A 23,217-nucleotide genomic window follows, 5' to 3' on the forward strand; every position below is an offset into this window, starting at 1 on the left:
TTGGTGTTTATATCCCCAACTAATTGCTGTTTTTAACATTTTATATTTGTTTTTGATCATTTGATGTACATTGGTGATGTGGATTTTATGAAATTGTATTTTGATATACTTTTATCACGAGTGAACCATATACTAAAATAAATAATTTTGATATCACTTTTGTTGGTTTCGATTGAACTCTGATGATTTGGATGATGTATGTTTAGTGGCTGAAAGTACTTGTATGCTTTGATAAAGGAGCCCAAAGGGATCTTGCCTTTGACAGAAGTGCATTACAATGTGTCCACATGTATGTAGCCGCATGGTACATGTTGTCATTCAGACAGCATGGCATTGTACATTGTGATAGTCTGTGGATCAGGGCCATGACTCAAAGTCATTGTGGGTGTGCACTGTGCTCTGCTTGATTGTGCATGTGTGCCATTGTGGCCATCTCCATCCGTCCCCCAGTACCTGGTAGTCACTCACCCTGTTACGGTTGTGTTGTGTCCTGTCGAGCAGTGTCCAGTCCCCCGACTCCGGGCACAGTTTCCACACTGATGAGTGTCGACACCAGCTCCTCCATGTCATCCAGCACCTGCTGTGGCGCTGGGCTCCCACCTCCAGTCTGCATTGCTGCCTTCTGGTTGGCTGCGAGTTTCTCCCTGGTCTTCTGCTTGATGTCAATCCATCACCTCTTGGCCTCGTCCATTGACCTCTTGTGCTCTCCGACGGCATTCCCCTTGTCCTCGATGACCCGCCATATTCAATTTTTGGTGCCCAATGACATATTGGAGGTGACCAACAGTTGTTGATGGTGTTCCATCACCTCTGTGACTAGGATCCTGTTCGCCTGCGGACTGAACTTCCTCTTCTTCTTGTCCTTGCCCTTCCCTGTCCCCGAGGTCCCAGGCTGGTCGTCCGGGGTGCTTGTGGGGTTGCGCTCGTCCTCTGTGCATGCTCCGGCTGCCTCCATGGTGCTTGGGTGTTGGTCATTTTGTGATTGAGTGTTTTTTCTACTTTTATAGTGATTTTTCCCGCCTGCCATGTGTGTATTGCAGGCCTGGCGCTGCTTATCGCTGATTTCCTCATCGCGCTTTGGCCCATCACATGTTTTTTCGCGTTGGGGTTTGTGTTTTATCTCCTTCTAGGTGGTTGTATCGCGGACATTGGCCGTGTTTTCGGCAGACTATAGCATGGTACCGCCGTTTAGTGAATTCCACGTTGACACAGGGTTATTTTCCCGCGATAGGCTGCGATGTGTAAAGTTGCATTAGCATTTTTCGGTGATGTTTAGCACACTTTCTTGTGACTATACCCCTATGTCTGTAGAATGACCCCCACGTTGAAGGAAACACCTGCACATCAGGGCATTTTATTTTTTGTATTGCAGAAACAAACGTATGCTTTGGGAGTTGATTTTCTCAATCTGAACGTTTACCGAGTGGAGGCTTTATACATGGCGCCGACTCGACAACCCTTTAGTGCTGTGAAGCAAACCATCATAGCAACAAACTTCAAAGCACAGAGTTCTCCACCGGCCAGGTGGCAATCTCAAAATAGTGGGCACAGTCCTCTCCCACCATGGCGGAGGCCATGACTGACAGAGTATTAAATAACCTTTTGGATCCTGAGGAGATTGAATGCCAGTGCGGGCTGAATCTCTTGGGAGCCCCAAACCTGGAGTTACAATCAGAAGACTATGCTAAGTCCTGTTCTTCTCAGATCAGGAGTGGTAGGACGGCTAGTTATGTACACCTAAGAAAGTACCTTCACGAAAGACAAGGCAATCCCACCGTGCAAAGTATGGCCCACAACTCATTAAGAGTGTAGTGCAAAAACAATCAATCAAATTGGAGTTTTTTTAATTTTGCTATTTTAGTCATACTGCATCTAGACCTTAATAGACCTTAGCATGTGACACATGCTGAGGTGTATGAGAGATCTTAAAAATATACAATTAAATAAACAAACCATATGCAGCAATTACCAGAAAGGATAGTAAGGAAAGACAGTGAATTATTCAGGGAGCATGTAAATGTTGAAATAGAAAGTCACATTTTCAGAAATGACATTTAGGGGTCGACCAGGAGTGGGAGTTTGATGCTATAACTGTGACCCCCTGAATTACAGATATTGGGAAGGAGCACCAGTAATTCCGGGGGACAGAGTCAACACAAACTACAAGCAGAATCCTACTGCTCTAAAGAGAAATAAGGAAGTAATGGAGAATATGTAGTACTGCATTATTTTCACATCTTTTTTCCTCACGCTTCACCCCTCACCCCCCCTTCCCAGAATTATGCATGAGAATTTCAGCGGCTTTCAGCAACCAGGATCTCTGAGTGAAACCCAAAGGATCTATAGCGCTACCAAGGATTCTGTAATCTTGGTTCATTTGACCTCTTACTGACTGAATCAGAACTACCAACCCACCTGGAATCAGACCCATAATGGGAAGACAAAAGAGATCTCAAGCTATACATTTCTCAAGTGCTGAATGGCTAAGGAGGCCACAACTCACAACTCATCTTCTGCATTCTGCGTCTCTCTCGTCTTGAAGCTGAGGTCTTTCTCATTATCCTTCATCTTTCTTTGCAGTTCTCTGTCTTCAGACCATGCACAATCATGAGCTGTTTATGCAAAATAACAATGGTAATATAAACAACCTTCGTTATCAAGCCTTTAACATTAGTGGAACATTTGGCTCTTACATTAAAAGTAAGGATTCATAAACTTTTGTGCTTATTTTACTCAACTCGCTAAAAATATCTTCAGGATAAATGTTGCCCTTTTCTGTATAGCATCACAAGACTCGCTATTCACAAACACTAGACATTAGTATTCCAAATCAAGTAACCTACATCATTGCACCCTTACAAAGGCAGAAACAAAGGTGTCAATTTAAATCTAAATGTTCTCTCTGCCAGCTACCGAGCTCCCATGTTGACCCATATAAGGCAAGAGCAGCTCATCCACTCCAGCTTTTCCATCATACTCTCATACCTACAGGCATGTGTAACGGGAACAACAAAACTATAAGAACCAGAATACAAAGCAGGAATGAGGGCTAGGTACGCCATTCACGCCTGATGCGAAGCAGCTTGAGAGCCCTGTGGCTAACCAGTAACAGCCATCAGAAGGGTGGGGAGATCAGAGGGGATGCAGAAGCTGCCAGTGACCCACAGATTTCAGCCAGAGTGGAGGCCTGCTCTATCTAGTACACCAGACCTGTCAAAGGACATCCTACATGCTTCATGCACGCCCTAAGGTGGCCTATTCACCCCTTACTCAAGTCATCAGCAGTGCTACACTGCAAAAGGGAGGACCAGAGAAGAGGAACTGGAATTTGAAGCCTGCAATGAGTACCAATGTTTATCACTTGAGAGGCTTGTCAATGCTTATTGTAGCTTATCCAATCCTTATTATAGCTATCATTACCCTTCCTTGTTTTGCAGTTCTGATATATATATATAAAAATATATAAAACTCCCTTCTTACTGACATGGAAACTTTTTATCTTCTTTTACGGGAGCCACAGAGGCTGATCCATGATAATTCTAATCCGCACCATGGTAAAGTAAAAGTCTTTGGTAATGGTAATAGAAATAGAGCATTTCACACAATGTCACATGGCTCTGAAAACGCATGTTGTGGTTGCAAACCAGCAATACAGCATCAGTGTCTATAAGGTAGTAACATGGCCTTAATAATCTCTACTCTCCTGAAAGGTCCACTGAGATGTGCACCGCATAGTTGCATATCTTAGTTTCTGTAACATCACAACTGCAAGGTCTGCGAGTGTAAATTCTCATCTCCCAATCTCACACTCAAACAACTGTAACACAAAGAGGAACACAATCTGAACTATTGAAACCTTTGATTGCACTGTAAAAGAAACTGTAAAAATTAAACTATGGGGTTCACAGAGTGCGACCAGAAAGAGAAGGAATGTCTCTTAACGCCTGCCTACACACCTGACAGTGGAGTGCGACCACAAACACATGTTTCTGATTCATATTTATACAGCTATTGAAGAAATCTTTGTCTGAAACTTTTTAAAGTGTAACAACTTCCCTTCCATCTCCTGACCAATCAGACAGGATGGTTAGCAGATATTAGCTTTCAAGATCACCCACAGTTAAGAGAACTGTAATTGACAACATTGATGTACCGTCTAGTATTTTGAGATTTTATTCAATTAGTATTCAATACAAAGTATCACTGTTTGAAAATAATACAGAACATACTTTTAGCATGTTACCTGTTCCTGAGTGGATAAGGACTCATAATTCCGAGGCATGTTTGACAATCTTAGTTTCACATACATGCAAAACACCAGACCGTTGATGAACCTACGATAACTAGTAAAGATACCTGTATCCTTATGCGTTTGTTCCAAATGCTGCTCAGTGTCACCTCCTTCCTCAGGGGAAATAATGATAGACGTTCTCACGCATATGCCACCAGCTGCTCCCCTGTGGACCCTTCCACGCGTGGGGGTTCTCAGGCGCAGCGACGTGTAGAACTCCTTGTTTGTTGTTCTCAGTTCTGCGATGACAAAGAATGCATACAACAGTCAGCCTATCCTGGTCTAGTTCCTCTCCTCTGATCAATACATTCCTGCAACTTCCCACTGAGTAGAGTCAACTGAGATGGTTTGCCTAGATGTCTGAAATCAAAACTCAGGTCCAGATTTACTAACTATTGTGTGGTAGTTGTGGCACTTTTTTGGAGCACAACCAAGATGCAAAATGCTAGTCAAGATTTAGAAACTCATGCAAGAGCCGATTTGTGGTTGCCTTGTATGGCATTTAAAAAAAGTAACGCCATGGAGGGTCTTTCACTGGGTTGTTATGTCAGGTAGACAATATATGGGTAGCGCATGGGCATTCCATGTATCCACCCATGTATTTTGATGCAAACTCAGATTCATTAAAGGCAGTAAACCTGGGTTTTCTATAAAATGGTATGCCTATTGTGAATAGAATTAATGGGGAGAAATATCTTGATTTCTCTTTGTTACTTTCTGTAAGACCTGGCATCCTTGGAGAGTTTTCCCCTGACGTATTACCATCAGACCTTCTGATTTGCTGACTTGGTTTTCACTGACCATAGGACCCTGCAAAAATAACAATTGATGGACGGAATGCTGAACAATGTCTATCACTCAACGTCAGTCAAAGATCTGAGCCTAAATCCATTGTTTTTTACTCACCACCCAAACAGCCAGGCCAGGTCCTCCCTGGACCAGAAACAAGCATCCTAAGACCGGTTTTGTAGTACCACCACTCATCAACCAGGACAACTTGAATCCAGTGGCATGGACAGCACAGTACCCATGTCTTGGCATACCCATCCCACTTGGGGTGACCAATGCAAAAAGAAAAATCGATAGACAGAATGCTAAACAATGTCAAACACTCGCCTCCCCAGTCAAAGATTTTGGCCTAAATCCATTGTTTGTTTGCTAATCATGCTATTTTAATTTGGACCCAGCCATATGCAAATCAGTCTTGACTCTGCTCCCCTTTGGAACAGTTCAGTCTGGACACCTTACCACTGCTAACCAGTGGTGAAGTGCATGTGCTCTCTGCTTTAAACATGGTAAAATTGGCTTATCCACAATTGGCATATTTAATTTATTTGCAAGTCCCCAGTAAAGTGCACTACCTGTGGCAAGGGCATGTATATTAAATGCTACCAGTGGGCCAGCAGCACTAATTCTGCCACCCACTTAAGTAGCCCTTCAAATATGTTTCAAGCCGTTCATTGCACAGCTTGTGCAGTTTTAAACTGGCATGTCGATCTGGCAAGTTAAGCCTCTTGCCAGGCTCATAGCCCCCCTTTTCAATACACATAAGTCACCCCTAAGGGAGGCCCTGGACAATCCAATGACAGGTTGCAGGGCATTTAAAAAGTAGGACATGTACTATTAGGTTTTACATGTCATAGTATTGAATTAAATTAGTTTTTCACTACTGCAAGGCCTAATACTCCCATAGGATAACATTGGAATTAACTTATTATATTTAGAAGTGTAATTTCCAATTGAGAAGAGATGGGAATCCAAAGTTTGGTGTCTTTAGAATTACAATTTAAAATCACAACTTATGGTGAAGTCAGATTGTAAATTGTAATCCTGAAAATGCCACTTTTAGAAAGTTGGCATTTTCTTACTTTAGCCATTTGGTGTACTGCATGACTTGGAATACATGTCTGGTGTGGGTGACAGCTGGGCTTTGTGCATTCACTCTAGACAGCCATACACAAAGGGAGCTTAGGTGTGACTGATAGGCCATCCTAGGCAGGATGGAAGGGAGGAGCTGACACCAACCCCTGAATAGGCTGTGTCCTGTCCCCACACAAAGGGCTGTATACCCCCTGTAGTGAGTCTGGAGCCAGGGCAGGAATGTCATGGACTGTGCACTTCAAAGGCATCTCTTTGAAGTCTCCCCCACTTCAAAGGCACAACTGGGTATAAGTACTGTACCGCAGTCATCACCTACTCAGTACACTTCTCCTTCCCAGAATACATCAGGAGCATAAACTCTTACCTGATTTTTCAAAAGGAAGTGAATACGTGGCTTTTCTTGAACTAGTCTTTCATTTCTTGTGTTGCATAGCTGAACTGTTCTCTGCCTTGGGTCCTCGCCCTTTGTCACACAGTCTCTTCTAGTTTAGCGCTTTGATGCCTTGGTTTAATACGCTTTATAAATGCTACATTTACATTTACTTCTGGACCTGTGGATACTCTGCCAGGAAGAAAGACTGCTGTGCTGCAGAAAGGACTGTCACTTTGCTGGACCGCTACTCTGCTGGACTCCCTCTCTGCTGTGCTGAACTGCTGCTGTCCTTGCCTGGGAGTGAGTAGGACTGGATTGGCATCTCTCCAACCCAGAACCAAAGTGACTCCAAGGCTTGATGGCCTGCCTTCTGTTTTAAAGTCTCAAGAACATCAGAGACTTCCAACTCACCCTGCTACAGCACCTGGATTCTGAGATTTGAGAGTTTTGCCGCTGAGCACAGGTTAATTTAGGGTGTGTTTGGTATTTACCCTGACTAGGATTGTGTTTCCTGCTTAGACAGGGTGCATGTATCTGCCAACCAGAAACACTTCATCTTTCCATGTGTGCTGCATTTTGCAGCAGACAAAGAAAGAGGAACATGCTTCTAATGATTGTTTTTTCTCAGAAGGTATCCCTTTCTGCAGAAAAACAATCCTGCCCGCAAAGCAGGCACCTTCGTGTCATGGTGTAAGGGTGCCTGTGTTGATGTTAGGCAGCCAGAAGTGCACCAGTGCAGAGAGATAGCTGAACAGTGCCGTATCTTTATAAATAGGGCACTGTTCAGCTCTCTCCCATTCAGGCAATGCAACAGAGCAACCTGCTGTGCTGCGTTGCATGCATTTTTTGTAAATCTGCCCCTCAGTGTAGAAGGCATACATGAATCAATTATTTTTGAGGAATTGGATCCTGGCCAGTTTGACCCTTTCTCAGTTACATACATATATAAATACATACATACATGCATACATATAGGAATCCTTGTGAAACAGAGTAGATAAATAAACAATGACATCCAATATTTGCCAGCAGTCTTTACCGTAAGGGCCATTTGAAGCTACAAGTTCCATATTTGCTGAGATAAAAAGTTGTGCAAAAGTCTGGATGAATTGGAATATTTTCATTATTTATTTAATTTGTTAACTAACTAGTTAATCTGACTCAATACTGCTCATTATCAAGCCCGGCTATTTGCAGCCTCATGATAATAATGTAAAACAAACACAGCCTTCCCTTCACTTTAAAAGGAAAATAAGACCCGTCCTCACTTAAAAATGAACTCAAGGCTGTGATCTACTCTGAAGTGTCTGCGAGCTACTGGTAGATTGTGATCAACTGGTTGGATACACCTGCATTAGTCCCCATTACTCTTACAAACCAATAGCACGGACCAGAATGTTTGTTGGAGGGTCATTCTGCAGAGAAGACTTTGAGCTCATAAAAGATGAGTGATAATGCTGTTCTACAGGTAAAACATTTACCAGAGCAAAAATGGCCAATAAATGACAGGACATTCAGATTTTAGAGCACTAAGGACCAAAATCCACAAAGGATGTCCCATTTCCACCTGATGCATGTGGATACCTCAGCTATAGTAATATACCTACATCGATAAATATTGCAGTCTTAGCAACAGATAACACTGTTATGTTAATAAAATTTATACAGCGCACGAATACCCTCAGGTGTCTTGGCGCTTCCAGTGCTACATACTGTACTCAGTGCTACTACTACTAAAAGAGCCAGGTCTTCAGTTGTTTTCTGAACTCGAGAAGGGAGGGAATTTTTTATAAGATATAATGGAAGGGAATTCCATTCTTTGATGGTGTTATAGATGAAACTCCCCCAGTTCATCTTTTTAATCCTGACTACCGGCATCAGATGGGCATTAGCCAAACGCAGATGTCTATTTGGAGAATACCATCTGAAGAGGTCCTCTAAAAATTTCGGCCCATCTTTATGCAAAGCCTTATGGGCCATGCAAAGTGCCTTGAACTTTATCTGCTCACCGACTGGCAGCCAGTGGAGGTCTCGCAATGCTGATCTGACAGACTGATATTTAGGTATGTCTAAATCAGTCTTGCGGCAGCATTTTGTACTGCCTGTAACTTCCTGAGGAGGGAGGATTGCACATTGATGTAGAGTCCATTACAGTAGTCAAGTTTAGACAAGACTAAGGAGGTTACAACCAACTTTCTGCAGGATTTAGGAATAAAAGGCAACATTTTCCTTATAGTCTTAATCGTAAAGAACGAAGAGGACACAACCTTGGAGACTTGAGCTTTAAAACTAAGTTTCTTGTCTATGATAACCCCGAGATTTTTAGCTTTGTCCACCGGGGTAGGGGGAGGACCAAGATTATCTGGCCACCAAACTGGGGACCAAGGTGGAACGAGGTTTCCGAACATAATCACCTCAGTTTTGCTCGAGTTTAATTTCAAGCAATGAGTACTCATCCAACGACTTAAGGAAAGCATACAGTCATGGAGTTTTGATGAGTGGTTGATGTCCTTAACCACTGTCGGGATCACCAGCTGGGTGTCGTCGGCATAAGAAGAGGGAATCAAATTAAAACTTCTTATCAGTGGTGCTAATTGTGCTACATAAATATTAAGGATGTATGACGTAACAACGCGAGTCATTACAAGGCGTGCAGTTACATCGCGGTCGTTACAACGAACCCATGTAACCACGCGATGCCATTACAACGCAAGTCTTTACATCGACTTGCGCTAGATGGCGTGCTAACATTAGAAAAGCGTAATTTACTATTCCAACTCCAGTCCACTTAACAGTAGGGAAGGTGTTGGTATAGTAAACTACACTATTTGTAATGTTAGCACGCCATCTAGCGCAAGTCGATGTAAAGACTTGCGTTGTAATGGCATCGCGTGGTTACATGCGTTAGTTGTAACGACCGCGATGTAACAGCATCGCGTTGTACTGAATGCGATGTAAACGATGTTTCCCAAATATTAAAGAGTGTGGGGCTCAATGATGAGCCTTGCAGAACACCGCATGGAATGGTAAAAGGTGCCGACTTAAATTTTCCCAAATTAACTGATTGGGTCCTCTCTGATAAAAACGATGTTAGCAGGGAGAGGGCTTTACCTCTTAGCCCAATTGCTTGTAGATGATGAACCAGAAGAGTATGGTCTACCGTATCAAATGCAGCGGACAGGTCAAGCAGCACCATGGCTGCTGACCCACCGCTGTCAAGTGTGGAGCGAATTTCTTCTGTAGTGTTAATCGGAGCTGACTCTGTACTATGGTTAGCTCTGAAGCCAAACTGGCTGTGATCTAGAATCTGATTAGTTGCAATAAAAGTGGAAAGTTCCGCATTTATGGTTTTCTCAATTATCTTGGCAGGAAGTGGAATTCTCGCAATAGGCCGATAGTTGGCTGCATCAGTTGCATCCAAATTGCTTTTTTTTATTAGAAGAGGCAAGATACAAGCCTGCTTCCACACAGTGGGAAAGGATCCTTGCTCTATCATCTGGTTAAATATCTTAGATAGGTGCGGTCCGATGAAATGGAAGATATTTTGTAGGATCTTAGGAGGGCAAGGGTCTTCCGGAGAGCCTGACTTGGCCATGGAGATCAGTTTATTGATTTGCATAGGAGAAGTCTGTGAGAAATTAAAAGGAGAGACTTTTTCACGACTTCAACCCTTTTGTGTGGAATGGGTGAAGTGATCATAGATTTGGTCTACCTTTGTTCTAAAGGAGAGAGCCAGAGCATCACAGAATTCTTGATTAAAATTAACAGAATCATCTTTTGTGATTGTGGTCAGATTATTCAAAGTTCCAAATAGTTCTTTACTGGAACTACCGGCTTTTTCTATCTGTGCTGTATAATAGAGAGTTTTCTCCCCAATCAACTTTTTTTTTTTAAATCTCAGAGCATGGATTTATATCGATTTTTTTCTAGAAGCTCATAATTTTTACGCCAAATCCTTTCTTGCCTGTGCAAGACTGTTTGTCTATTCTCAAAGCTTCAGAAAACCAAGGGGCAGATGGTGTTCTCCTATTTTTATTAATCCATATGCTAGGGACCAAGGAGCATATTATCAAGGCCGGTGTTAAAATTATCGCCGCTAGCGATAATGGGCTTGATAATATGCCGCAGAGAATTCCAATAGAAGCCCATGTTCTGGTGCAAATTTCTGGCTTTCTTGATAATATGCCCCTAGATTTGCAAAGTGGTTAATTTTTTGGCTGAGATTTCTACATCCTTCTCCACCTCCAATTCGCTCAGCAAGGAAATGGAAAATTTCCCCTTAGAAAAAGCAACATAGCATAGAAGATGTGGCAATGTTGCACACAGACACACACACACACACACACACGCACACACGCACACACACACACACACACCACCTTCCATGAGATCGTACTCAAAAAGTACTTTTTTTCAGGCTTAGTGCTCTCATGCTAAGTGAGTATATTTAATGCACCATTTAATGCACAAGCACAGACCCTGGTAGCAAGCACTAAGACCCATCATGCATACTGCAATTGTTAAACACATATAAAAGAGTGCTGCACGTGGCAAAACTTTTGAACATGGCCCTCCCTGCATGGTCACCCCCAGACGTTTTACCTTCATCCCTCCTGTTTTCTGAACCCGTTATTTTGGCTTTTAGTATTCTGTGCAGTTTACCAGTGTTAAAGTGTGTGCACTCTCTCCTTTAGACATGGTCAAATTGGCTTATACCCAACTGGTACGGTTATTTGGATCGTGCACAGACCAAGGTTAAAAAAATTGCAGTTTTGTCAGGTGCCACAGAGGTATCACTCTCATGAACCCAAAGAGTGTAAAAGTCAAAAGAAGTTTCATGCGTTGGCTGACAACAGTCAACGTCCCTCTGGGCGCGCCGTGAAATACTTCGCTGAACGCGAATGAGATGTTTGTTAAAGATTGATGAGGCGTAGAAGTGAATCTTCAATTTCAAGTTTTAATTCATGAAACATAAAGTTGATTCATATCATCATGTATCGGAAATCATCACGAAGAGTAACATCACAGTATCAAGATGCTAGCTTAAGTGTAAAATTCGGTCCCAATGCATTTCGGGCCCCCCTGGCCCTTCATCAGGGGAATCTAAATAACAAAAAGATATGCGCATATCAGTAGGTTGCAAGAAATGAGGAAACAGCCACTTCAACAAAAGAGGATAGGACATCGCCTTAACAAAGATTAGTATACGTTAAAAGAACGTGCTGTATCCATGTTTACATGTGTCATCAATGGTTTAAATGGTAGATCGTGTCCGAGAGTAACGTAAAAAAAGTGTTCACAACCGTGTCTAAAATACGAGGGAAATATATCCCTGAGCGTGTGCCGTGGTTGGTTAAAGAAAGGAAACGGCAAGTGTGTTAATCGTGCCCAAACTAAATCCTCGAAACATCAGTGTGGCGTGTGACAAAAGAACGCTCGATTCCAGTATTCAACCAAGAGTGCAAATAGGAATTCAAGTTCTAGTTAAAGAAACGAAGTGCGCGGGTTAGAAAAGGTGCGCGAAAAGTAAACAAGGCTCGCGGTTGAAGCGAAGCTCCATACCTGATATGTTCAAATTTGCCGTTCAGTCTCGCATCGGGTTTACTGATGCATTGTGGGGCGTGCTCTTAAGGTACGGAACACCGGAAGTGATATATACAGTGATAAGGTCATACGAGTGTGTTAGGGATTGCGTGGTCGAAAATGGGCGCCATCTTGTAGGGGAAAAATCACAACTGCTGAAGCAGGCTGCTCGTGGTGAAACGGTGTGTGCTAGTGAACAAAACCTAAATTACATATGTTAAGCAAAACATTAATGACAAACATAGTGAAAACATGGTGTTGTTATATATCAAAGATAACACGCAAATTCCAAGCGGTCATTGAGACCCTTCGGCTTCATGGACTCCAGCTTGTAAATCCAGTGATTCTCGCGCTGTAACAAAAAGGAATTGTTGTCTCTGCCTTCTTTTTTCGTCACAGTCTCTAAGACCAAAAATATGAGTTGGGCAATGTTGTGCTGTTTTTCTGAAAAATGCACCGCTATGGTGGATTTGGGGTTGCTGGTACGAATATTACTCTTATGTTCATGGATGCGGGTTTTGATCTTTCTTTCGGTTTTGCCCACATATACCAGGCCACACGGGCATTTTAGTAAGTATATTACATTGGTGGTGTCGCAGGTAGCATTCACACGGAGTTTGATCGGGGTGCCCCTCATTGGGTGTGTGATCTTATGGCCCTTGATGATGTTATTGCAGTTGCTGCAGTTAAGGCAAGGGACTGTCCCGCGGAATGTTGTGATGGGAACCTCAGTTTTGGGTCGAATCAGTTCCTGTATGTTTTTGCTCCTGGTGTGTGCAAACATTGGTGGATCGCTGAAAATGCCATTGAAATCAGTTTCAAGGGCCAGGACTGGCCAGTGTCTTTTGATAGATTGCTTAAATCTGTGACTCATGGTTGAGAAACGGGAAACCACCACCATGCGATGTTGTTCTTTGCGTGTGGCAGGTTGCAACAAGGTTTCACGGGATGTGTTGGCCACTTTAATGGCAGCACTTTGCAGAGTTGCTTGAGGATAGCCACGGGAGGTGAATCGTTGTATCATAGACTGTGTTTGTATTTGCAATTCGGAGTGATCTGACACTATTCTTTTTACCCTGAGTAGTTGTGAAAATGGTAGGTGATTCTTCAATGCAGGTTGGTGAAAACTTGTGTAATGTAGAAGGTTATTACGGTCAGTTGATTTCCTGAATATGGATGTAGTGATTTGTTTGTTCCAGATTTTCAACAAAACATCCAGGTAGGTGATGGAGGTGTCGTGAAAGTTGAAGGTAAATTGAATGCGATCATTGATCAGGTTCAGATTGTCCAAAGCTGTCTGGAGAGAGTCCAGAGTGCCAAACCATAAAACAAAAATGTCATCTATATAACGCAAAAAAAGACGTGCGTGTTTTTTCCAAGTGTCCAAACTTAAAATGAATTTGTTTTCAAATGCGTGCATGAACAGGTTGGCATAGGTCGGTGCGGCACAATTGCCCATAGATGTACCAGTTAACTGCAAATAATAAGTGTCATTCCATCTGAAGTAACTCTGATACAGGGTGAAAGAAAGAAGCTCCATCAAAAAAATTTGAAAATCGTGATCTAGTTCGGAATTGAGTAAAGTTTCTTCAATTGCTTCAATGCCCAAACCATGGGGTATCGAAGTGTAAAGCGACTTGATGTCAATCGTACACAACCACACTTCTTCATCCTTGGGTAGTACAATCTGATTGATTTTGATCAAAAAATCGGTTGTGTCTTTGACATATGTCTCCATTTGTTGAACAAATGCTTGTAAGTGGATATCCAGAAATTTGCCCACGGGCTCGTGAAAGCTACCTCTTGTGGAAACTATTGGGCGCATGGGTGGATGTCTTAAATCCTTGTGGATTTTGGGTAGCATGTGAAGTGTTGGCGTTCTGGGGTGTGAAGAGGTCAAAAACTTTTTGGTTTTATCGTCAATGATGCCGTTCGCCACGGCTTTATTTATCAACTCTTGTAACAAAGTTTGGAAGGTGGCAGTGGGATCCTGTAGTAAAACCATGTAAGTATCTTTATCATTCACGTGTAGATTGACTTGAGCTTGGTAAAAAGTCATGTCCATAATGACCAGGGCGCCTCCCTTGTCAGCTTTCTGGCAAATGATGTCAGAGTTGCCGGCCAGTTTGTCTAGTATAGCTCTCTCTTTGTTGGTTAAATTCTGGAGTCTGGATCTTTTCCTGAAGTTGAAAGACTGTATGTCCTTCTTAACCAGGTTCTCAAAGGAATCAAGTGTTTTATGTGAGGTGGGTGTCTGGTACGTACTCTTAATGCGAAGATGTTTCAAAAGACGAGTTTCATTGGACTTGGGAGTTTGTATCACATTCTCAAAGAAATGTCTCAGTCGGAGGTTGCGCATAAGTTTGAATAGGCTGATGTCTAGTTCCAATTTGTTTGTGTGAAAAGTAGGTACGAACGAAGTACCCTTTTGTAGTGTGTGAATTTCCATTTCAGTCATTCGATAGTTGGAGATGTTGATAACTAGCTGTTCAGAATCTAAGGTTTCTTCCCTTTGTTCCGTCGGCCCAACGAAGGTTGTGCTTTTGGACTGGGTATGGGTGGAGCGTCTTTTGCCCCTCCTGGGTCTAGTTGATCTTTTTGGCCCACCTCTAAAAAAGGCACACTGATGTCAGACTGAGTTGGAATGGTACTCACGGATGGTAAGGTACTTGCTGGTTGTGTGGTTGTGGTAGGTACAACTGTGGAACATCTTTCGCCTTCAGAGGATGAGGTGTCTGTTTCCATGTTGGGGTTGAACGTTCTGTTTTGCCGCCGTCTCGCATAGACCTCGGCCCAAGAGTAAACCTCACCCATCTTGTAGTCCATGGTGTCACGTTTATATTTCCGGATTTTTCTTTCGCTGATCTCTTCTGTATATCTATCTAGTTGTGTGTTGAGATCCTCCAGAATTTTACCCCAGTCATCCGACGCTGTCAGATCCTGGAGTTCCGTTTTGGTTTGTGCAATATCCTTGTTGAGTTCTTCCAGTACTCTCGACAATTCCTCAATGATTAATAAAATGAGGTCTAGGGAGCATTTGTTCAATATGGCATACCAGCGTTCCACGAATTTGGGACTATTTCTACATAGAAGAGGTTTTAGTGGTACTCGGAGACCCCTTGGGATCCGCTGTGCCCGATGATATCTGATCAACGTGCTGGCGTGAAGTCGTTGGTTGATCTCACGTTTGCTGAGATAGAACAATTGACGTAGGGTGTTTTCTTTGTTTCTTTTGTTGGTCGATGGTATGCTTTCCTCATTGATAAGTGCATAAATCTTAGAGGCGTCGTCATCCGCAAAGGCAAATGTGTCGGCCCGCAGATCAGTTAAGCGCGCTATGTCGTCGTAAGCCATGCTGATCAGTTTGAGCGGGGGTCGTGCTACGAGCCGGTGGGTTGAAGGAAGTATGATACGGTTATTTGGATCGTGCACAGACCAAGGTTAAAAAAATTGCAGTTTTGTCAGGTGCCACAGAGGTATCACTCTCATGAACCCAAAGAGTGTAAAAGTCAACTGGCACATTCAATGTACTTGTAAGTCTCTTGTAAAACAGTACTACATGTACCTAGGGCCTAAAGATTAAAAGCTACTATTGTGCCACCCATTTAAGTAGCCCTTTCAAACCTGTCTCAGGCCTGCCATTGCACCGTGTGTGCAGTTTTATACTTCTATTTTGATCAGGCAAAATAAACCTTTTAACAGGTCTGATCTCCCTTTTATTACATATAGGTCACCCCTAAAGTACACCCTAGACACTCCCTGGGGTAGGGTGCATTGTAACTAAAAAGCTGGGCAAGTACGTTTTAGTTTTACATGTCCTGGTAGTGAAAAACTCACAAATTCATTTTCACCACTGTGAGGCTTACTTATCCCTTAGGATAACATTGAGTTACCTTGTTACATAAGCAAAAACATTTGACTGGCAGCAGGTAGAAAAGTCATCTTTGTTGTGTAAAGTAATTTAAAATCCTCTTTAATGGTAAAGTCAGATTTTAAGTCACAATTCTGAAAAAGCCTCCTTTCGAAAGTTGCCATTTTCTTGTCTAACCATTTTTTGCCTGCAGCCTGCTCCTGGGTCACATGACTGGGTGTAGTTGGCAGTTGGCCTTTGTGTAATACTGCCAGACAGCATCACAATAGAGGGTCTGGGGTCTGTCTCTGGCAGGATGGAGGGGTAGCACTGCCACCTGTGCACTGACTCAGCTCACACACAAAGGACTTTACACTAATCCACTGTGCCCCCAGACTACCGGGACCAGGGCAAGGGGGCAGAACATTCCAGATACATCTATAGGGGAGATCTCCAGAAGCTTCTACCACGTGAAAGTGGCCAGCAGGTAAAACAAGCATTTGCAATGCAATAGGACTCACATTAAGCGAGACCTATTGCATTGCAAATGATCGTCATCATGGACAACGGGAGGGAGGGCGAGGGGAGGGGGGAGAAGGCACGGACAATGGGAGTGCGGGCAGGGGGAGGGGGTAGAAGGCACAGACAACAGGAGTGCGGGTGGGGGATGGAGGAGAAGGCATGGACAACAGGAGGGAGGGGGAAGTAGAGAAGGCAGTAGGAGAACCTCATTAAAGTAAATAGTGCTCAAAGTCTAAATAACATGTACCGTGTAACGCTCGAAGTTAAGGGTCCAGTAGCCATGGGAGGATACAAATGATGACATCACCGTAATAAGGACGGACTAACAAGCCTATAAACGAATCCGACGGCAGCATTTATGAAGGACAAAGACACAAGTCAATGAAATATATGGGCGGCGGAGTGAGCGGGGCTTTCCCTCACATAGTGAACTACAGCAGATCTTCACCACAGCAGCACTTGCGCGCTGACTCTAGGCTCGACCTAAAAATTAGACCCTCAAACCCACTTTTCAGTACACTCCTCGGCCTGAGGATACACAATAAGGTCGACACCTTGCTGCTTGAGCCCTGCCCTTGCAGAGAAGGGAGGCTGAAGTGACTCCAAGGGTCAGCTGACTGCCTCTTGTTCTGAGCTAAAGGAACACAACTGCTCAGCTGGCCTGCTGTAACTGGACCAGCCTGGACCTGCAACTGGACCTGCCTGAGCCCTGCTGGCTTCTGCTGTAGTGAGTTCCTGATCCCCAAGAGGTGCTTCCCAGGTCTTGTACCCTCGGTGTGGCATCAGTTGAGCTCAATGCGAAGCACCGGTAAATTCGACACTTCGCGTTACAGCGACTGCCACAGACAACCAGCAAAGTGGAATCAGCAATTTGCACTACAGCATCGACAGCCCACTGTGACCACCAATGGAAATCTCCAGCAAGGACCTTCTGTGGGTCGTACAACGCAGGTAAATACATAATATGCCTTTACCACGCATTTTTTACCACGCATGTTTTTACCACGAACATGCTTTTACTACGCATGTTTTTACCACTCATTGCTTTTATATATAAAAACAATGTATTTGTGGGGAGAGACCCCCCACATCCTCAACTTACTTTCAATGCATTGTAAAGGTACTTGGTAAAAACATGCGTGCTAAAAAATGTGTGGTAATGGCACAGCGAGGTAAAAAACTTGTTGTAAAGGCTGTTTTCCCCTTTTGTGATGCCCTACAGGATCTTCGCACTACAGTGACGACCATCTGTGATGCACAGACTGCTCTACGTGCTATAGCAGCAGCCATCTGCAACACGCTTCCTGCTCCTCTCAGCCCCCTCATCGGGGAACAAAAATGTTCTGGACTTTAGAAGGTACATTTTTCAGTGACACTAACCTGGTCCCTTGTATCCAGCCCGCGTTCCATTGTGGTCGGCCTGAACTTGTGTCTTTCACTTAGTCTCGCATAACCAGATAACCACAAAAGGCATTTTGTGATTTTAGGCGCTATAATTACCTTAAATCTTTAAATATGCATGTCTCTGGTTCTACTGATTGTATTTTTGTCGTTTTTGTGTCACATAATTTATTCAATTTTATTCTATTTTTAATTGATGTGCGGTTTTTCTGGTATTCAGTTTTCACTTTATAACTGTTAAAGTGCTGCATCAATAGTTTACACATTGGAGGGGCGTGGCCTGACGCCGATGTAGAAGGTCGAGGATCCCGGAGCTCCTCCGTGGCCTCCCTCCGTTTCCGCAGATCCTGTGGACTCACAGGGGCCCCTAACCCCCCATCCTGACTGGGCATACCTGGTGGCCCGGTGGGTGCTCTCTCGGCAACGGGGGCACTTCAGAGTCGGAGAGGGGCTTCATTCTTTCCCCCGCCACGTTTCTGACTGTGGCGCCCCAAGATGGCGGCTGCGACCTGCCGGTGAGAGCGCTGCGGCCTGCTGCTCTCTGGGGGCTGACCATCGGACTGGGAGGTGCCGGGGGGCCTTGGCGCAGGCCCTGCTACAGTGACAGGCGGCGGCTTGGCTGGCCCGGAGGAGAACGGAGTGAGCGAAGCGCCGAGATCGGGCGCTGTTGCCTGGCCCTAAGATGGCGGCCCAGTGCTAGCCTGGCGAAGCGGCCTACCTGACACTGTGCCAGACGTGAGGGCGCTGCTGAGGGGCCGGCGGAGCAGACCCGCTGCTTGTCTCCTGCTACGGTCCGGTGTGCTGGTGGACCCCTTCTGGTGCGGTGTGCGCTGCAGATTGACGGTGAGGAGGCCTCGACGACAGTGAGTGGCTGCCCCCTCTGACATCGGGCACTGCTGCTGGTGGCGGAGCTTGGCCGTAGGCCCTCTGGTGCTGCTCGCCCTTTGCTTGGTGTCCCACTGCCCCCATGGATTGCCTTCCCTCCCTGGCCCCCGGGGAGGGATGGACCGCTTTGGTGGTGAGTGCGGGGGCAGCGTGTGGGGGCTGTCGACTCTAGAGGAGACGGTCGGCGCTTGAGGAGTGGCTGCGTGCTCCTCGCCTATGGACTGGAGTTACTTACCTGTGGCGGTTGTGACCTGGGGCTCTGCCCGTCGGCCGCTGGTTCCCTGAAACGTGCCGCTGCATTGCGGGGGACTCGTGGAGGCGCGGAGGACCGGAGAGCCTTCGCGGGCTATTGGCTGTCCCATGTGTGGTGCTGGTTGCACGGAGCTCCCCCTTCCATCCTTCTAGCTGTGACCAGGGGGCTACGGGGTCCAGTTCCTGGACTCCTCTGGCCTGTTTGACATCAAGGTAGCTGACCTCGCCACCTGCGTTTCCCTGAGGTATCCTCTGACTGCATCGCTTCGGAGCAAGTGGAGCGGAAGGTGTCTAGAGGCTGGGGTACCAGGTGTGCACCTGAGATGGGCTGAACGTCACGGAGGCGGGGATTCGCTGTCCTCCAGGACGAAGATGGGGGCACCGATCTGAAGACGAGGACGTCGCGACACACACCCCCAGGGCGGAGACTCCGAGAGGCCCTACCTTGGCGGATATAATGCAGGCCATCACAGCGTCTCGAGAGGCCCTCGAAACAAACATAGACACTATTGGAGTGGACCTTGCTTTATTAAAAGATGATCACAAGAAGCTGAAGGAGCGGGTGAAGGCGACTGAGAGGACACTAGAGGAGGTACCGGACAAGGTGACCACCTTGCAGCATTCCTTGGAGCAGATGGAGAACAGGGTGCGGGTACTGGAGCTGAGAGCAGAAGACCGCGAAGGGCGCTCTCGCAGGAATAACCTCCGCATAGTGGGAGTTCCAGAACGTGCGGAGGGGAATGATGCAGTCCGGTACTTGGAAGGCTGGCTCCGGTTGAAGGTTGCACCGGAGGGGTTATCCCCATTTTTTGCCCTCGAGAGGGTCCACAGGGTCCCGGCTAGGCCTCCTAAGCCGGGAGCGCCCCCATGACCCATGGTAGCCCGTTTGCTGCACTAACGGGAAAGAGACCACCTCCTACAGCAGGCTCGAGAGAAGCAACACCTACAGATTGATAACTCCATGGTGATGCTCTTTCCGGATTATACCCGGGAGGTCCTGAAACAGCGCGCCTCCTTCATTGCTCTTAAGCGGGAACTGCGCCAACTCCACATTTCCTATGCAATGCTCTTCCTGGCTGCGGGTGGTGGATGGCCCCAGCACCCTCTTTTTCACCAACCCGCAAAACGCGTGGCACTGGCTGGAGACGCGACAGGCATGGTCGGAGTGGAGTCCGCTGGCGAGCGCTGCGGAGAGGCAATCCCTTACTGCTGTGAGTCGGCTCTACCGCTGCTGGACCGTCGACTTGAACGAGACAGAGCTGTCCAGGCGGTGGTAGCAATCAGTCAAGGTGGCTCCAGCCCTGCTTCTGCTTCTTCTAGCCGAGTGTTAAAGGGCTCTTGGTCTTCTCCGGCTGCCAGCACGAATGGGGACTCCGACATTGAACTTTCAGAGGTCACTCCACAGACGGTGGACTTGTTTGGCTAATCTGGGCCTGGATGGCGGGGTAGGACGTGCTTGTACTGCAACCCAGGTTTGACTGTTGGAGGGCATGTGTCCTGTGGGCAGAGGGGAGTTGATCTCACTTGAATGTCATTGTAGGGGCTCACAGAGGGCTGTTGCTGGCTCTTTCACACTTGGTGGGGGGAGTGCTGGGGGGGCTTTGGGTCCCTTTGGGTCGGCACACGTCTCACTATCCATGTTGGCAAGGTTGATGGTTCTTTTTGTATGGATGGGGGCTAGTTTCAGGGTACCTATCCTGGGGTGTGAGAGTTGGGGGAGTTGGGATGCTGGGGTAGGGGAGGGGAGGGTGGGGCCAAGCATTTTTTTTTTGTTGAAACATTTTTATTAGTTTCCAAATCAATAACAACTGTTCATTACAGCACGGGTTCCCTCGTGTCGGAAGATCAGCTCCCCTCCCAATCCCAACTCGTCCCCCCCCTCCCACCCCTATGTCAGTGTGCCATTGTCCCCCAGTTCACCCTCGATGTGCCCCCCCAACCCTGGAATTCAATTACAGTTGCTCACCTCCTCTCTACGTAAGCAAATCGTCCCTCGTAGCCAGGCCTCTGGCCTTAGTCAGGGGACCGCTCTCATCTCCTGTCTAACTCAATCCCCAGTCCCCCTCGCCTCACGCCGATCCGAAGCGCTCCCCTCTTCTTCCACCTCAGACATCAGCCCCTGGAGCTCCACTACCAACGCTTCCCATGCCCTCGCCGTCGCTAACGCTTTCTCATCATCACCCCTTAGAGCCATCTGCACCCGGAGCGTACCCTCCGCCCCCGCCCATCTCGCTAAGGCCGCCCTCCACCGCATATAGCTGGGCCCCCCCCTGGATTTCCAGTGCAGGGTCAATTCTCTCTTAGCCAATATCAGCCCCAGATCATAGAACCTACTAGTAACCTTCGTGCGGCGGGTGTGGGGAAACCATAGTAACAAGCATGTCCCCATCTCCGGAGTGAGGGAGCGGTCCGTCACCTGGTTCAGACAATCTACTACCTCAGCCCAATAATCGCCTAGCTGCGGACAGGCCCAAAACATGTGGCGAAAATCTACCCCCTCTCCCCCACATCGAGGGCAGAGAGATTGCGCTCCACCAAAGTATTGCAGGATCTTGGCCGGCGTCATATACGCCCTGTGTAATGTGAAGAACTGAACGAGCTGGAATCGTGCGTTCCGAGTCCCCTTCCAGGCCCTCCGCACTAGCGTAGACCATGTGGTTTCCGGTATCGCTTTCCCGAGGTCCCTTTCCCATTTTTCTCGCAGGGCGGCCAGTGGTTGCAAACCCTCCGTCGATAGTCTGCGGTATAAGCAGGTTATGGCTTTGGCCGTCCCTGCTGCCATCACGACATACTGACAACCCGCCGCAGTCTGGGGTTCCGACAGCCCCATGTTCCAATGCTTCTGGATGCTCGCCACCAAAGCCGCATGGAGCAGGAAGTCCCCTTGCGGGAGCCCATAGGCCTCCAGCAATTCCTGAAAAGACAATAATGCACCGTCCCGGTAGAGGTCCCCTACCATCTGTACCCCTAGCTCCTCCCAAATCGCTAGCCCCGACCAATCTCCCCCATGCGGGAACGCGGTACACATCCCAAGTGGGATTTCCGGAGCGTACGGGCGGACTATACCTGCCCGCCTCTGGCACCTATTCCAGCACTGCCGGAGGGTGCGTTCCTCCAAGGTCAGCTGAGGCAGATCCAGTCGCTGCTGGAGAACAATGAAGGCCAGCACATGCCGTGGGATCAACCTGTCCCGTGGGCCCTCAGGGCCTCGATACTCCCGGGCCACCGCCTGCGTAAGCCACTGGAGCTGCGCCGCCAGATAGTACCATTCAAAGTCGGGGGCTGCCAGGCCCCCCTCCGCTCGTGGCCTTCGCAATGTGGCCAGCGCCACCCGACGCCGTCCCGACCCCCAAATGAACCCCGTCGAAAGAGCCCGTAAGTGCGCAAAATATGGCGCCGGGATCCAGATAGGGAGCGTGCGGAAAAAATAAAGAAGACGTGGCAGCGCCACCATTTTCAGCAACGCCACCCTCCCGGCACAGGAGAGCGGGAGCGTACTCCAAAATCCCATACTACCCCGTAGTCCCCGAAGCGCCCTGCCGACATTCCCCTCCAACAAATCTGCCTGGGTATGATAAATGTTAACCCCCAGGTAGCGCAAGCAGCTGCTCTCCCATCGGATATGGCCCGCCATCTGCGGTGTCCCGCCGCCCTGCGACAATGGGAACAGACATGTCTTACCCCAATTGACCTTCAGGCCGGACATGCGGCCGAACTCCTTCAACAGCGCGGTCGCGCCCCGTAACGCATCAGTCGCGTCCCTCAAAAACAACAGCAGGTCATCTGCATAGAGGGAAATGTAGTGGGCGTCCCCCCTCAGGGAAACTCCGGAATAAGCACCCCCCTGTCGGGCGTGAGCGGCCAGTGGTTCCACCGCCAGCGCAAACAACAAGGGGGAGAGGGAACAGCCCTGTCTCGTCCCCCTCCGCACTTGGTAGGAAGCCGAGATAGTAGACCCCGTCTTCACCCGGGCCGTGGCCCCGCTATACAACAAGGTGGTCCAACGGACAAAGTCCTCCCCTAAGCCGAATTCCCGCAACACTCGGTACAAATACGGCCACTCCACACTATCGAAGGCCTTTTCTAGGTCGACCGACAGTGTGCAGGTCTCCGGGTATTCGTCCCGGTCCAGCTCCATCACTCGTAGCAACCGGCGAATAGAGGTGGCTGTGCTGCGCC

At 46.9% G+C, this 23,217-nt stretch overlaps 1 protein-coding gene across 1 annotated transcript in view; it reads right to left on the bottom strand.

The window, feature by feature from the left end:
* The window catches only part of TEX14 (testis expressed 14, intercellular bridge forming factor), a 1,549,829-nt gene that overhangs the window by 151,093 nt on the left and 1,375,519 nt on the right, over positions 1 to 23,217 (bottom strand). Inside the window, exons 26-27 of the mRNA XM_085647123.1 lie at positions 4,357 to 4,530; positions 2,504 to 2,612 (exon numbers count right to left, since the gene is read on the bottom strand). Of these exons, the coding sequence (XP_085503249.1) occupies positions 2,504 to 2,612; positions 4,357 to 4,530 (283 nt within the window). The remainder of the gene's footprint in view (positions 1 to 2,503; positions 2,613 to 4,356; positions 4,531 to 23,217) is intronic.

This window comes from Triturus cristatus, chromosome 3_2 (genome assembly GCF_964204655.1).
Source record: "Triturus cristatus chromosome 3_2, aTriCri1.1, whole genome shotgun sequence".
Taxonomy (NCBI): Eukaryota; Metazoa; Chordata; class Amphibia; order Caudata; family Salamandridae; genus Triturus; species Triturus cristatus.